The 16961-nt window shown below is 45.8% G+C and overlaps 1 protein-coding gene across 1 annotated transcript in view; it reads right to left on the bottom strand.

Moving 5' to 3' along the window:
* Positions 1–16961, bottom strand: part of SLC1A7 (solute carrier family 1 member 7) — an 85681-nt gene that overhangs the window by 1436 nt on the left and 67284 nt on the right. Inside the window, exons 9-10 of the mRNA XM_033915242.1 lie at positions 7048–7182; positions 5548–5647 (exon numbers count right to left, since the gene is read on the bottom strand). Of these exons, the coding sequence (XP_033771133.1) occupies positions 5548–5647; positions 7048–7182 (235 nt within the window). The remainder of the gene's footprint in view (positions 1–5547; positions 5648–7047; positions 7183–16961) is intronic.

Here is a 16961-nt window from a genome sequence, read left to right as displayed (position 1 = left end):
CCCCGCCGCAACGAAAGGCCGGCGTCAGCTGACTTGCAACTTCCTGTTGCAGTCGCTGTGCCGGGACTCCTGCCTTCGCCGGGACTCCTGCCTTCCACCGCGTTTGCCTCCTGCCTTGTCTCCGCACCTCCAGACCAGCAGCGGCAGCTGTGTATGCTTTTAACTTCGGCACAGAGCTGCCCCTAATCAATAGTTTAGCGCGGTTTCATAAGGCAGCCTCGGGGCCTTTGCTAGGCCGGCCCACATCGCATCATCGAAGCGGGCCGGCTATCAAAGGCCCCGAGGCTGCCTCATGAAACCGCGCTAAACTATTGATTAGGGGCAGCTCTGTGCCGAAGTTAAAAGCATACACAGCTGCCGCTGCTGGTCTGAACTCTTGGGCCGCTGAAGGAGGGCAAAAAGCAGCTGTCCTGGAGGTTTCCCTTCCTCTCGCCTTTACAGGTTCCTTTTTTCCACCTTTTTTTTTTTCCTTCAAACGGCAACGGGCCCCAGCATCAACATCAATCAAGTAAGTTCCACTGTCAATCAAGCGGTTCTGCTCGGCCAAAGCTTCCCCTGTGACATGAGCCACCCTCAGGGGGAAAGAAAGTGACCCACAAAGGTGAGGGGAAGGGGGGCAGATGATGGAAGTTGGGGGGGGGGAGAGAGAGAGAGAGAGAGAAGGGGCAGATGATGGAATGGAGGAGATGAGAGAGAGAGAGAAGGGGACAGATGATGGAAGTGAGAAGAAGGGAGAGAGAGCAGAAGGCAGATGGATGTCAGTTGAGAAGGGAGAGCAGATGCTGAATGGAAGTGGGGAAAGAACACATACTGGATGGAAGGAGGAGATAAATAAAGGGGGAAGAAAATAGTAAGATAATGGAGGGGTGAGGGAAAGGGGTGACAAGCTGTGTGTAGACACAGTGAAAAGAGGGAAACGGGACTAAATAGTAAGAAAGAATTTAATTTAGATGGAGGCAGAAAATAGAGAAGGAAGACCAGAGAAGAAAAGGGAAGAGAGAGCAGAGAATGATCAGATCTGAGTGGAGGAAATGAGAAGAGAGATATGCTAAAAACCACAGGGGGGAGGGAAGGATAGAGATGCCAGACCATGAGGGGAACAGAAGGAAGATGATGGATGCTAGACCAAATTGGGGGGTGGGGGGGGCAGGAGGAGAGATGGCAGGGAAAGACAGACAGTGAATGGAAGGGGCAGATGCTGGACTGAAGAGACAGAGAAGGTTATCATGCTGCTGTACCGGGCCATGGTACGCCCTCACCTGGAGTACTGCGTCCAGCACTGGTACTTTAAGAAGGACACGGTACTACTCGAAAGGATCCAGAGAAGAGCAACTAAAATGGTTAAGGGGCTGGAGGAGTTGCCGTACAGCGAAAGATTAGAGAAACTGGGCCTCTTCTCCCTTGAGCAGAGGAGATTGAGAGGGGACATGATAGAAACATTCAAGGTACTGAAGGGAATAGACTTAGTAGCTAAGGCAGGGAGAACGAGAGGGCACTCTCTAAAGTTGAAAGGGGATAGATTCCATACAAACGTAAGGAAGTTCTGTGGTAGAAAGCAACATATTTATTTGGCTCATAACTTGCTGGCGCCCGATATTTTTAGCTCACAGTGAAAAAAGTTTGCTCACAACACCCGCCCGCTTAGAGGGAACACTGCTTCACCACCCCCCTTGGCCTACCTCAGGCACCTGGTAGTCTACTTGCCTAACAGCCAAGAGCGATTCACAGCCACTCTTGCCCTAGCTATCTCCACTGCCAAAATGGCCACTGTGAGCTTTAGCAGCAGTCTTGCAAGATTTCCACTGATGTTCTCGGCAGCCATCTTGGGACTGGAGTCAGTATAGGCTGAAGCTCATGGTGGCAGAGATTTGGGTGGCAGAAATGGCTAGGGCGAGAGCAACTGTGAATTGTTCTTGCCCTGGTTAGGCCAGTGAACCACCAAGGCACCTAAGGTAGGCCAGGGAGTTAGCTGACTGATGGGTGGGCTAGGAGGGGGCAAGGAAGGATGTGTAGAGTGGTAACAGAATGGGGAAGGGGGAATGGTTAGGCTGGCAGTGTGCTCTGGCGGTAGGGGGAGGTGCAGTCCTGGCCAGTTTCCATGGAAACCGAACAACTAATATTGGTCTTGGATTCGGTTTCAGCAGGAACCAAAAATCCTGGGTCCAGCGACACTGGAAAACATGTATACTCGTACATAGCACATGCACGTATCTTGGTGAGTGGAACTACACAAGCATTTTATTCAGCAGAAAAGGCCCACCACTTCTAGAAAGTACGAAGTAAATGTTCACACAAAGAGATATACAGGTCATTTATCCATTTATCTTTATGCGGATTTTTAATAGAGTTACGTGCCCAAGTATGAATACTGAATATTCTGGCACAAAACTTCGCAAGGGGACGTCTATAACAAGTCACTGATATTTACACACCAATTGTACACCTATACATGGTACAAAAACTAACACTTTCACACCTAAGTGTACATTCGCCTGTGAAAATGCCAGTAGGGCTCCTAACTGGTGTTCACAACAGGCATATGCTGGGCTGACACTGAGGCGGGCAATTACAAATTACAGAAAATTGTCTTTGAGCCTGCTACATTTAGACACCTCTATGGCAGGTACATGAGGGCACCTAAATATAGATATGCTAATACCAGGTTTATGCTGGTATTTGATAAGGACAAAAGAACATAAGAATTGCCATACATCATTGCATTGTATCCACGCATGCCCAGAGGCCCTCCCAGACACAACCACGAGCTTAAGAGGAAGTTTGTGAAGGGGCGGGGCTGGGATGGAATGGGGAGTTGCTGGGGGCGGGGCCAAATGTTCAGGTTTTTACTTCATGAAATCTGGTAACCCTACTACATACTCACTCCTAAAGTTTGGTGTGCTGTATCAGCAGATCTATGTAGAATCCACATTTAGCATGCATCATCCCAGCACCTAAAGTTTGGTGCTCTTTCTTGAATCTACCCCCAGTGACCTTGATGTCCCATCAAGATTATATGGATACTCACTGCATCACATTTACAGATAACAGGAGAGTGACTGTCCCTGATGGTTATCAGATAATTAGTATCACAGAAGGAAAAATCACTTTAGAAAAGGGTGCAAAAAAAAAAAAAAAATTGAACAAAAGACCCGGTATGGATAACCAATGAAGTGAAAAAAGCGATAGGAGACAAGAAAAAATCATTCCGAAAATGGAAAAAGGACCAAACCGGGGAAAACTGGAAGGAACACAGGAAACACCAAAAAGAATATCACCGAGTGGTTAGGAGAGCAAAAACCGAATACGAAGAGAGACTGGCCAGGGAAGCAAGAAATTTCAAATTGTTCTTCAGATATGTTAAAGGGAAGCAACCGGCGAGGGAGGAAGTAGGACTGTTGGATGATGGAGACAGAAAGGAAGTGGTAAAGGAGGAAAAAGAGGTAGCTGATAGGTTAAACAAGTTCTTCTTGTCAGTCTTCACAAGTGAGGACACACGAATGTACCAGAACCCGAAGAGATCTTAAATGGAGACCAAGAAGAAAAACTGTTGACAACAGAAGTAAGCCATGAGGATGTCCTCCAACAGATAGATAGATTGAAAAGCGACAGATGGAATCCACCCAAGGGTATTAAAAGAACTAAGAAACAAAATAGCTGAAATACTCCAACGAGTTTGCAACCTATCCGTGAAAACTGGGGAGATCCCGGAGGACTGGAAAATAGCAAATGTTACAACTATCTTTAAAAAGGGATCGAGAGGTGACCCGGGGAACTACAGGCCGGTAAGCTTGACTTCAGTTCCGGGCAAGATGGTAGAAGCACTGATAAAAGACAGCATCTGTGAGCACATAGAAAAAAAATGGACTAATGAAAGCGAGCCAACATGGCTTCTGCAAAGGAAGATCGTGCCAAACGAACTTACTGCACTTCTTTGAAGGGATAAACAGCCAGATGGATAAAGGGGAACCCATAGACATCATTTATCTCGACTTCCAAAAAGCCTTGGACAAGGTACCCCATGAGCGGCTACTTAGGAAGCTGTGGAACCACGGGGTGGAAGGGGACGTATACAGATAGGTTAAACACTGGTTGGCAGGCAGGAAGCAAAGGGTTGGAGTGAAGGGCCACTACTCGGACTGGAGGAGGGTCACGAGCAGTGTTCCGCAGGGGTCGGTACTCAGACCGCTGCTGTTCAATGTATTTATTAATGACCTAGAAACAGGGACGAAGTGTGAAGTTATAAAATTTGCGGATGACTCTAAACTCTCTAGCAGGTTAGAACTGCGGAGGAATGTGAAGACCTACAAAGGGACCTGAACAAACTGGAGGAGTGGGCGAATAAATGGCAGATGAACTTCAATGTAGAGAAATGCAAGGTCATGCATATAGGGAAAAAGAACCCGATGTTCAGCTACAAAATGGGGGGATTAGTACTAGAGGGAAGTAACCTTGAAAAAGACTTGGGTGTGCTGGTGGATACAACAGTGAAGTCAACGGCACAATGCTCAGCAATCTCAAAGAAAGCAAACAGAATGTTGGGTATTATTAAGAAGGGTATTACAACCAGAACGAAGGAAGTCATCATGCCGCTGTATCGTGTTATGGTGCACCCGCATCTGGAGTACTGTGTCCAATATTGGTCACCGTACCTTAAGGACATGGCGATACTTGAGAGGGTTCAGAGAAGAGCGACAAAAATGATAAAAGGTATGGAAAACCTTTCATACGCAGACAGGTTAGAAAGGCTGGGGCTCTTCTCCCTGGAGAAGTGGAGACTCAGAGGAGACATGATAGAGACTTACAAGATCATGAAGGGCATAGAGAAGGTGGAGAGGGACATATTCTTCAGCCTATTGGGAACCACAAGAACAAGGGGGCACTCGGAGAAATTGAAAGGGGACGGGTTTAGAACCAATGCTAGGAAATTCTTTTTCACTCAGAGGGTGGTGGGCACCTGGAATGCGCTTCCGGAGGTTGTGATAGGACAGAGTACATTAAGGGGATTCAAAGATGGATTGGACAAGTTCCTGAAGGATATGGGGATTGAGGGATACAGATAGAGGTAGAGATAGGATTATGAAAGGGTATAGATAGATGGATAAAGGGGTTTGAAGAGTTTTAGACAAAGGATCACCTTACAGGTCATGGACCTGATGGGCCGCCACGGGAGCGGACTGCTGGGCATGATGGACCTCTTTGTATGTACTATAGTTCATCTGTAGTTTTCTTTTTTTCTTTAAAAAAAGTATGTATTAATTGTAATATTGTTTGTCTAAAGGAAAAAATTTTACTCTGTACAACGCTTTGTAGAATCGATAAGGCGTTTAATCAAATAATTAAAATAAACAATAAACAATAAACCTCTGGTCTGACCCAGCGGAGGCAACTTCTTATGTTCTTATGTTCTTACAGACTATACAGATGAATGAATTTAACTAATAAGTGGAGCTACCATGCCTGGTAGTGAGCAGTGAAACCTGAGGGTGCAGGAGGTCCTGGTTACACAGTGACTTTTGGCAATGCCAGTGAGCACGGTAGACATCTCACCTCATCGCTCTGCGCTGCAAAGTCTTTTCGGCAGATGTGAGCCATAATCCCCGCTGCTATGGCATCTCCCAGCACGTTGATCATTGTTCGAAATCTGTCCCTGACAAATGAAAGAAGGTATTTCAGCACACAACAATTTCACCTAACAATTTTACAGTACAATAAATTAAGGATCTTAATTTTACTTCTCCAGTTTATTCCACTCTATACTGTACATGATTTATATCCAGTCACATAACCGTAGCCCCTTCCCCATGGGCTCATAGCATTTACACAGCCTCAATTATTAATGTACGAGGGATCTTCAAAAAGTTTCCACACTATTAATCCCCTCCTTTACAAAGCCCCGTGTCATTCTCTAGTGCCTTAATGTGTCGCTTGAGTGTGTAAGTATATGGCGGACTGGTACTTTTGAAGGTATATGTACAGGGACGTAGCCAGAAGTTGATTTTTAGGGTGGAATGATGGGGGGGGGGCAACCATTTTCCTCTCAGTTCCCACTCTCCCCTGCTGCTGTCACTGCAATGCTTCCCTCCTTCCCATGATTATACATTTGCTGGCGGGGATGCTCAAGCCCTGCCAGCTGAAGTTTTGCTTCCGGAATCGTCTGAGAAGCAAGGAAGCAAGCAGGCTACTCCAGCCTCCAACTGAGCATGTGCAGAAGTGCTGGCGTCAGCTGCTAGAGCACCCTGTGAACTTCTTGCTGCTCAGGCAGGATGGGATTCCATTCAAGTCCACAGGTAAGGCGCTTCTATATTTAACTGCTATCGCTAAATGTACAAGTCCCTTTCAATATTGATCTGCTAGCGCAGTATATCTCAAACTGTGTGCCGCGGCACAGCCGACTTCCCTATGCAGTACAGCGCTGCCTGATTCGCCGAAGGCCTGCATGTTTCCCCCTTCTCTCTAGCGTGCTACGTTTCCCCCCCTGGCCTCCCAGTCTCACCTTTAAAGCTAATTACAGCAGCCTGCAGAGGTTCGTCGGCAGGTAAAATGATTTTATTTTCAATATAGTGATTGAAATGTGTCAGTTTTGAGAATTTTTATCTGCTGTGTATATGAAAAATGAATGGAAAAAATTGCATTACAATTAGTAATGGGGATGGGATCTGGGGCAGAGCTTGGGTGGGCCTAGAGAGGTCTGTGGTTGGGGTACTCAGTTGATATTTGTTAGACTTAGGGGGTACTTAGCTTGAAGTAGTTGAGAAACACTGCAGTAGGCAATCAGCTGCCGCCAGTGCCTCTCCTTCTCGTCGGTCCTCTTCCCTGTTGGCACCTACTGGTGTCTCAGGGCCCATCTGGAGGACCTCTGCATGTGCGCGGACGTTGACGTGATGATGTCACGCATATGCACGATGTCATCATGGCGACGTCCACGCACTTCTGGGTGCCTCAAGCTGTGGCCACTACCTTTAATGTGCCCCGGCTCGAGAAAGTTTGAGAGACACTGTGCTAGTGTCTAGCTACGCAGAAGTGTAGGATAAACAGGTTTTAACTCACAAGGCCCAGTCCACTGCAATAATTAAAGTGATGTCATCGGTAGGCAGGCCAACGGAGGTCAGCACAATGACCATCGTTACCAGGCCAGCTTGTGGGATCCCTGCTGCACCAATACTGGCCGCCGTTGCTGTGATGCTTAGAACAGAAAGGAAAGGGACACAAATAAGACAGAATTCCTGCAAATATTCTCAATTCAGCATAGGGACTGAGTTTAGGGAGGGGGGGACACTCTATCAGCCTTGTTCTCTGTGGCAGTTTGGTACCAGCACTGGTTGGCAACGAGGTTCTGGAAAGAATTCACCTCCCTCCTGGAAATAAACATTCTCCCAGCGATTTCGCAGAGAATTTTAACATCAGCTGAAAAATTAACATAAGAACATAAGCATAGCCATACTTGGACAGACCCAAGGTCCGTCAGGCCTAGTATCCTATTTCCAACAGTAGCCAATCTAGATCATAAATACCTGGCAAGATCCCAAAACAATCAAACAAAACTCTGAGGGCTGGATGCACAAAACTCCGGACAACCCTGCAAAGAAAGCTGGGTTGAGAGTGATTTTGTTTTGCTGGGCTTTGCTCAGCATAATAGTGTGCAAATCATATGCCTGCTAATTCTACAGAATAACCCAGAAAAAGAGGGAAGGAACTGTACCTGGTGCCTGCTCAGAAAAGCAAAACAGCAGGCAAGCTCCTCACCCCATCTCTCCTGTGAGGCTGGTTCCTTCTCCTGCCATCAGTACAAGATTACAATGCAAGTTTTCATCCTTGTTGGCATATATTAGGTCCTTACGTCGTACAGACTGGTTCAGTTACCAATATACAATTCTTTGTAGTCCATGGATCAAGGGCAGGGGGGGGTCAGGTGAAGAGGTATGTTTTTATTGCTTTTCTGAAGTTAAGGAGACCTTCAAGAGATCTGATCAGTGATGGCAGTCGATTCCAGTGGCTCGGCATGAAGTGGGAGTAGGACCGTCGTTTGGTGGTTTGTAGTTGAAGGGCACAACCAAGGAGGGGGGGGGTGTTTTGAGGCGTATTTCATCCTGGGAGTGGAGGGACCGGTTTGGCACATGTGGGGGAAGTTTAGCCATCACATAGCCTGGTGCCATGTCATGTCACTGTAGAACTGATTTCTCCAAAGGCAGTATAAATGGACCTATAGGGTCAGAGCCCTACAAATATTTTGCCCATCAAAGAGCATCAGCAACTAGAGTGCTTGGAAGAGAGCCAAAAAATTGGTTTGTTTGGCCCCTCCAAACACAAAGACACTCCCCTGCCCCTGGATTTCTCTACAAAAAGTATGACTCTATCCCTCTACATTCAGTGGGGCTAATCCGAATTGCATCAGCTTTTCTCTCAGTTGACCTGGATGAAGTGGCGTCCATAGTTCATCGTGATGGTCAACACTGGTAACCGAGTGAGCCAAAGATGTTTGCATGATTGTCGCTCTTTTCCCAGGTCTCATCACTTCTAGGTAGGTAGAACCGACATTTCAGCCATCATGCTGTGGCTTTCTTCAGGGTACGCCAAAATTCAAATTCATGATTTACAATTCTCCCTGTTCTCAGTCAGGTCAGTGGACCCACTATATATAAAGACAAACTGAAGGCCTCACAGTATACCCTGAAGAAAGCCGCAGCGTGATGGCTGAAATGTCGGATCTACCTACCCAGACACGGCGAGACCCAGAAAACAGTAGCAATCATGAAGCCTACGAGAACATGTTTAAATGCATTCAGGTTAATAGTTAAAAATTAAGAATCAGAATATTACTCATACTTCCAAAATAATCTTGAAAAAGTCCATCTCAGAAAAAAAGGAGCTGTTCTTAATTGAACTGCTGGTTTTAAGAAAGAAAGGTTCCCTGGAGGACCTGTTGGCTTTAAGGAAGGTTTTCTGGAGGAAAAGTCCATAGTCTGTTATTGACAAAAACATGGGGGAAGCCACTGTTTGCCCAGGATAGGTAGCGTGGAATATTGCTGCTACTTGGGTTTTGGCCAGGTACTAGTACCTGGATTGGCCACCATGAGAACAGGTTATTGGGTCTGATGGACCTTTGGTCTGATCCAGTAAGGCTATTCTTATGTTCTTTTGTATGAATTGCAACCACAGGCTACAGTAGAGGACCCTACAGTGCGTTGGGTTTTGAGCATATAACGAATATGTATGAGACATATTTGCCTCTACTGGATTACTAGTGTGTGCAAATTTCTCAGACATAGTTATTGTGAAATATCCTGAAAACAACTGTCTGTGGGGTTACCAGAACAATGTTTTTATGGTACTTTTTGAACATTGGTAAATACATATATTTACTAAATATATATTTTTATATTCTTTTATTTTTTTGGTGCCTTTCTATTATTTAATACTTTCAATATTTGTATTAGTTATGGTGTGTGCACTTCACAGTTTTGTACATTATAAGTTACATGCTGCATGTTTTTGTTAATTTTTATTACAATATATATTTTTTGGTGTACAGTTTTATAGTGTGGATTAAAGATGATTTATTTTATTTTATTAATTGTTATTATTGGCATTTTGTTCCTGTACATTTTATCATTTAATTATTGTATATGATCTTTTGATTTGACATTATTAAGTTAATTTTTTGCTGTCTCAAATTTTCTTATTTATATGTACATTAAGTTTTTCATACTATTTATGTATACAGTGGTGCCTCACACAACGAACTTAATCCGTTCCAGGAGCAAGTTTGTTATGTGAAACGTTCGTTGTGTGAAATGCGTTTTCCCATAAGAATACATGTAAAACAAAATAATTCGTTCTGTAGCATAAAATATGCTAAGATGACATAAAAAAAAGATAAATTTATCTTGTTAGAGCTGTTAGCATGATATAGAGGGGATATATGTGAAGGGGAGGGGAGACAGGGGTTTTGTTGATCCTTGCTGTGTATTATAATCACCCCCCACATACTCCCCAGTACCTTTTTTAATTCCTCCCATCTTTCCCAGCCAGTGGCGTACAGGCCAGAAGCGCAGAGATCAGGAGCAATTCCTCTGCACGCCTGTGTGGGCCCATGCCGATCTCCGAATGGCTGCAGTTAGTTCTTGTGAGTCCCGCGAGAGCTGGCTGCAGTTAGTTCTTGTGAGTCCCGCGAGAGCTGACTGCAGCCATTCAGAGATCAGCGCAGGCCCAGGCAGTAGCACAGAAGGCTTGCTCTTGATCTCTGCGCTTCTGGCTGGGAAATTTGCTAGACCACCAGTTCGAGTGAGCGGGTAAGAAAGTTGCAGCAGTGGTGGCTTTTTTAAAAAAAATATGTGGCGGCGGTGGGAGGTTTAAAAATATGTGGTGGCGGCGGGGGGAGGTTTACAAATATGCGGTGGCGGCGGGGGGAGGTTTAAAAATATGCGGTGGCGGCGGCAGGGGGGTTTAAAATATGTAGCGCCGAGAGAGGGCAGTTAAGGATGCAGCTCGGGCGACTTCGTTGTGTGAAACGAAGTTCGTTGTGGGAAGCAAGACCTGAAGTTCGTTGTGCGCAGCGTTCGCTGTGCGAGGCGTCCGTTATGCGAGGCACCACTGTATATATTTTTAGACTCCTGAGGCAGGCCTGGTGGCCGAAACAAGTACATGTCGAGTCATTTGAATCACTGATTGTACCAAGACGATATTGGAAGAATAAAAATCTTTTCACCTTCGGATGAGTTTGTGGACACTTGATTGGTGCACATCACTCTTTTTTGGACAATTCCATTTCTTGTCTTTTGGGTTACCAGAACATACATACAAGGTTAATGACTATTCATTATGGATAGGGTTACCAGATTTTCCGTCTGGAAAACCAGGACCCTTAGACCCACCACCACGCCCGCCTGTCCCACCAATCCCCTCCCTGTCACGCCCCCAGTTCTGCCCCCATCACACCCCAGCCCCGCCCCCCACGCTGCCTGTTCTCATCAGACAGCACAATTGCACATGAGCCGATGAGACACAATGACGTCACACGCGCGCACGTAAGCACTTGACGTCATCGCGTCGTATCCGTGCACGCTCGGATGCCCTCCTGCACGAAGGAAAGCTTTTCAAAACATGGACAAAGTGCTTGGTTTTGAAAAGCCGGCCGGACCCCTGGACATGTCCTCATAAGGAGGGCGACGAAAACGATAGGAGGCTTGCGCCAGAAGACGTATGAGGAGAGACTGGAAGACCTGAATATGTATACCCTAGAGGAAAGGAGAGACAGGGGAGATATGATTCAGACGTTCAAATACTTGAAGGGTATTAACGTAGAACAAAATCTTTTCCAGAGAAAGGAAAATGGTAAAACCAGAGGACATAATTTGAGGTTGAGGGGTGGTAGATTCAGGGGCAATGTTAGGAAATTCTACTTTACGGAGAGGGTGGTGGATGCCTGGAATGCGCTCCCGAGAGAGGTGGTGGAGAGTAAAACTGTGACTGAGTTCAAAGAAGCGTGGGATGAACACAGAAGATTTAGAATCAGAAAATAATATTAAAGATTGAACTAGGCCAGTTACTGGGCAGACTTGTACGGTCTGCGTCTGTGTATGGCCGTTTGGAGGAGGATGGGCAGGGGAGGGCTTCAATGGCTGGGAGGGTGTAGATGGGCTGGAGTAAGTCTTAACAGAGATTTCGGCAGTTGGAACCCAAGCACAGTACTGGGTAAAGCTTTGGATTCTCGCCCAGAAATAGCTAAGAAGAAAAAAAAAAAATAATAATAATTTAAATTGAATCAGGTTGGGCAGACTGGATGGACCATTCGGGTCTTTATCTGCTGTCATCTACTATGTTACTATGTTACTATGTCCGAGAAAATCCGGACGTCTGGTAACTCTAACTATGGATATCTTGAAAAACAGAAGGTGACCCTCGGTGACAGGGTTCGACTATGCCTGGGTTGGTCAGAATGAAAGCTCTGACCGTCCTTTTCCCTCCATGAAGCGACAAAATGCTTCTGCCCAGGCCTTTACCTGAACATGAATCTAGGTTAAGAGTCCCAGCATTGGGCTCCTCTTTCCAGTATTTCACTTGTTGCAGTTTCTACACAGCACAAGTGTTATGTTAATCATTTCCCATTTCCTCTGCTGAAAACGCCCTTTAATTCTCCAAAGTGTTCTTTTGGCTGAGAGGGGAACAAATCCTCCAGCAAACATGCAACAGGATTGGTCCACAGTTGGTGTGTTGTGGCCAGAGACAGGCCAGCATACAGCCGGCCAAAAGAGATTGGCGTCTGGCCATTTTTAAAATGCTTGAAGCAATAATTGATCTATATTCCGTGCTAGGGCTGTACTGGGAAGGCGAATGAACACAGGAAACTGCTAACAATTGCTTGGAACAGAAGGCCACGATGTGACAAGTGAGATAAAGCACACGGAGCAAGTACAAAGACAGCCATGCCTTGCTGTTTGTGATCCTCCAAAGGATTGACTCGCCCACGCTGGAGGTCTGGAGGACGCGGTGTGTTTGAACGCCAGGATAAGCACCATTGTCAAAGACTGATAGTGCAGGGTGATTTTAACAAATGCTACCACTTATAAGGGCTGTTAGCTCCATGGCTGAAAGCGGAAATGATAAACTTAAATAGCTATATTATAAATCCCGTAGTGGAAAAATAACAATAATAAAGACTCCTGAGACTTTCTCTGTGTAGAGACACTAACCGGCCCTGAAGCAGTGGGTTTAATAAGTTTCCACGAAACGCTGGCCACGTTGGCATGTTTTGAAGCAATTTGCTGTGAATATATAGTCTGGAGCTAAGTAACTTTAAATTCTACTATGTACACTTGGATGTTAAAATTTAGTCTCATTTCAAGGAAATAGTGCATTTAAATCGTAAACCGAATAGTATAGGAAGAATTAACAATTTAGATTTTATAAAGTGTTATTAAACTTTTGGATGAAAATTAGAAGAAAAACTTTTTAGGAATTTACGTATAATAAAATCTAAAACTTAATTTTAGTGGAGGTTAGGGACTGGAGGGTTGCCGATGATTGGAGCAAAGGAGCTGGAAATCTACGCAGACTTGTGCGGTCAGAGTCTATGACTTGCGTAGGCTCCTTAACTGAGGCCCCTCTAGTTAGGAATTAGTATTGCTTGCACTTTTTCTTATATAGTGGGAATTTAGGAGTCTTTATTATTGAAACTTAAATAGCTCCCATACTAAGTCCAGTCCAGTGCCAAAGGGCTCCAGTGTGGAAGGTTGTCTGTGCCAGTAATATCTGTCTGCTGAATGCATCAAGATTTGCTCTGACATGGAACCAGAAGGTGGACAGCTTTTACAAAGTTATTGTAAGGTCGTCAAAACCGTAACCATAGGCAAAACGGAAGCTCACAATGAATCTCAAGAGTTGTCAAAAGGCATGCAGCACATTAGAGCAGTATTTCTTGAAGCCAGGCTTGGAGTTGCCCATTAGCCAATCTGATTTTCAGCTTAGCCATAATAACTATGTACGAGATATTGCATACAGTGCAAATCAGGCATATTCATTCTGGATATGCCGAATACTAGACTGGCAAGGGAGTGTGTGGCACAGAGGTTGTGGGTTCAAATACTATGCTGCTCCTTGTGACCCTGGGCAAGTCACTTGATTCCCCATTGCCCCAGGTACATTAAACAGAGTGTGAGCCCACCAGGACCAGTGGTGTAATAAGGGGGTGTGGACTGCCCCGGGTGCCGAGTCGGTGGGGGCGCTGGCTCCTCTCTGCCATACCCTGCCAGGCTCGCACCATCCCTCCCCCCACACCGTACCTCTGTATTATCTTTGTAGCGCGAGCAACTTCTGTCTGTTGCTCATGCCAGCCTGGTTCCCCTCTGAATCACTTCCGGGTCACGGGGCCAGGAAGTGATCTCAGAGGGAAATCTAATGCTGGTGCGAAGAGAATGCTGCTGAAGCCACTTGCGCTGACGAAGATTTAGAGGTACGTGGGGGTGGGGATGGAGAGTCCAAGTGTGGAATGGGGGGTGAGAAGGAACGGGGGAGGGGGGATGCGTTCCAGAGCTTAACTATTCTCTGAGTGAAAAAAAATTTCCTCCTATTGGTTTTAAAAGTATTTCCCTGTAACTTCATCGAGTGTCTCCTAGTCTTTGTAATTTTTGATGGAGTGAAAAATCAATCCACTTGTACCATTCTACTCCACTTAGGATTTTATAGACTTCAATCATATCTCCCCTCAGCCGTCTCTTTTCCAAGCTGAAGAGCCATTTTAGTCTTTCCTCATATGAAAGGAGTTCCATCCCATTTACCATCTTGGTCGCTCTTCTTTGAACCTTTTCTAGCGCCACTATGGGCTCCTTTTACCAAGGTGTGGTAGGGGTTTAACGTGCAGAATACCGCAAGTGAAACCACCTGCCGTGCTAGCCGCTAATGCCTCCATTGACGAGGCGTTAGTTTTTTGGCTTGCCACAGGGGTTAGAGCCTGATGAAATGTCCGACGCCCTAACCCCCATAGCGCGCCTTGATAAAAGGAGTCCTATATCTTTCTTGAGATAAGGAGACCAGAATTGAAGCAATACTCCAGGTGAGGTCGCATCATGGAGCAATACAGGGGCATTATAACATTCTTATTCTTGTTAACCATCTCTTTTTTAACAATTTCTGTATTTCTGTGGTAAATGCTATTTTGAAGTGTTTTATTATTGATTTTGTTTCTAAGGAGTCCTCTTGGACAGAAATCTTACTATGCTAGTACAAGTGGATGCTGTAGTAAAAAAAAGGGTTTCTCTGTACTTTAAAAATTACGCCACTGAGTGAAGTAGAGGGAATGCAAAAATACTTAAACTCAAAAAACTCCCCACTATTCTGCTGAGAGTTTCTCTAACACAAAAGAAAAAAACCTCAGGTCTCTGGTGAGCTGTCAGTAATGCTCAACCACCTCCATCCACATCATCGGCAAAAAAGATTTTCATCAAAGGTGACTAATCGCCACAAAAAGAGTCATATAGGACCAAGATTCTTTGTAGCTTCAGCTTACCATGCCAAAATTATCATTTTGTTCTTCAATTTTATATGGTCCTTATCCTTGAAGCCAATGTTTCACGCTTCTTCAGGGCAAACTAGAACTCACAAAAACAGACAACAATCCAAGCTACTTGTTTTTGCTGAGAGAAAGAGGGGAGAGGCTCAGAAGAAAAAATGAGGAGTCAAAGCATTTTAACCTGGCAGGAGAAGCTTCTGCCCAGTTAAATTATGTTCAGCAGGTCAGCTTCTAATGTTCTGCTGAATATCGGCTAAGACCCACAAAGCAAAACAGGGCAGTGGAGGAACTTTCTGGGGTGGAGCTGGGAGGGAGCACATACTGGTGATATTCAGTGTCAGTGGGCCCACTGGTAAGTGACCAGATCGGACCATGCAAAAGGTTGTCATAACGTTGGCTGCCTAACGATTAGGGTTACCATACATCTGAGAAACCCCAGACATATCCTCTTTTTAGAGGACTGTCTGGGTGCCCAGAGGGATTTCCAAAACCCGTCAGTTTGTCCAAATTTTGAAAGTCTTGAGCTCGGAGGCCGTGTCTGGAAGTCTTTGCGCATCCGTGGCCCTCACTGTGATGATGTCATACGCATGCACACATGCATATGACTTCATTGCGTTGAAGTCCATGCGTGCGCGAAGGCTTCCAAATGTGGCCTTCGAGCTCGGGGAGGTTCGTGTGGGGGCTGGGGAGGAACAGGGCGGAGCCAGATGCGGAATAAGGCAGGACTGGGGAGGAACAGGGCAGAGGCCAGGTGTCCTCTTTTTTCAAAGAGGAAATCTGGCAACCCTACGAACGATGCCGGTGCAGGGGCTCTTTTCATCCGTCACCCATATAAATTCTGGATCATGGCCAACACGATGCTGATCCTATCCCACCTCCCACATTAGTCCTCAAACTCTTTCCCCAGATCTGACTGTCCGCAATAGCTCCTCCATCCAACCATCACCCATTCTGAACTGACCCTTCCCACTCAAAGCCCCCTTTTTTTTGATCCCTCCTGACCCAGGGCAGGATGCACATAGCTCCGGCAAACCAGTATTTTTTACCGGGATGGGAGTGGTCTTGATTTTCTGGGGCCTGCTCAGCACATAGCGCGTGCAAATCATACGTACACTATTTGTGCTGAGTAGCCCGGTAAAAGAGGGAGGAACTGTGCCTGGCTCTGCGCACAAGAGCAAAGTGGTAGGCACAGTTGTTCTGGGCAGGTCCAGTACAGTTCCTGATCGTGGGAGCTCCGGAACAACGTATTTTTGTGTTTCCTTTTTTTCTATCGCACGTGATATGGACGCAGTTGTTGTGCGTGTGGATCCCACGCCTAACAGCTGCATGGCGCAGGAAATACTCTCACACAATAGATGCACAAAGAGTTACTGGCAGCCCAGTCCTGCCGGAAATTATTGCCAGGTAAGAGGTGGGTGTTCCCTTCTGTGCATTTCAAGGGGAACTCATTGTAATAGTAACGAGCTCCTTGTAATGCGTCTACGTAGGGTTCTCGGTGGCTGCTACCACGATTGGTAAAAGCCCCTGAGAACTCTTTTGAGCATTAGAAGCAGAGCTGCCTTTCAAGGCTACAACCATTAAAAAGGGTATCACGACCAGGACGAAGGAAGTCATCCTGCCGTTGTATCGCGCAATGGTGCGGCCGCATCTGGAGTACTGTGTCCAGTACTGGTCGCCGTACCTCAAGAAGGACATGGCAGTGCTTGAGGGAGTCCAAAGAAGAGCAACTAAGCTGATAAAGGGTATGGAGGACCTCTCATATACTGACAGACTAAAAAAGTTGGGGCTGTTCTCCCTGGAAAAGCGGAGACTTAGAGGAGACATGATAGAAACCTTCAAGATCATGAAAAGCATAGAGAAAGTAGACAGGGACAGATTTATCAAATTATGGGGAACCACAAGTACAAGGGGGCACTCGGAGAAATTGAAAGGGGACAGGTTTAGGACAAACGCTAGG

Source organism: Geotrypetes seraphini, chromosome 12 (assembly GCF_902459505.1).
Source record: "Geotrypetes seraphini chromosome 12, aGeoSer1.1, whole genome shotgun sequence".
NCBI lineage: Eukaryota > Metazoa > Chordata > Amphibia > Gymnophiona > Dermophiidae > Geotrypetes > Geotrypetes seraphini.
Note: the sequence above shows the minus strand (reverse complement) of the source record. Positions and strands in the feature narration are given on the sequence as shown.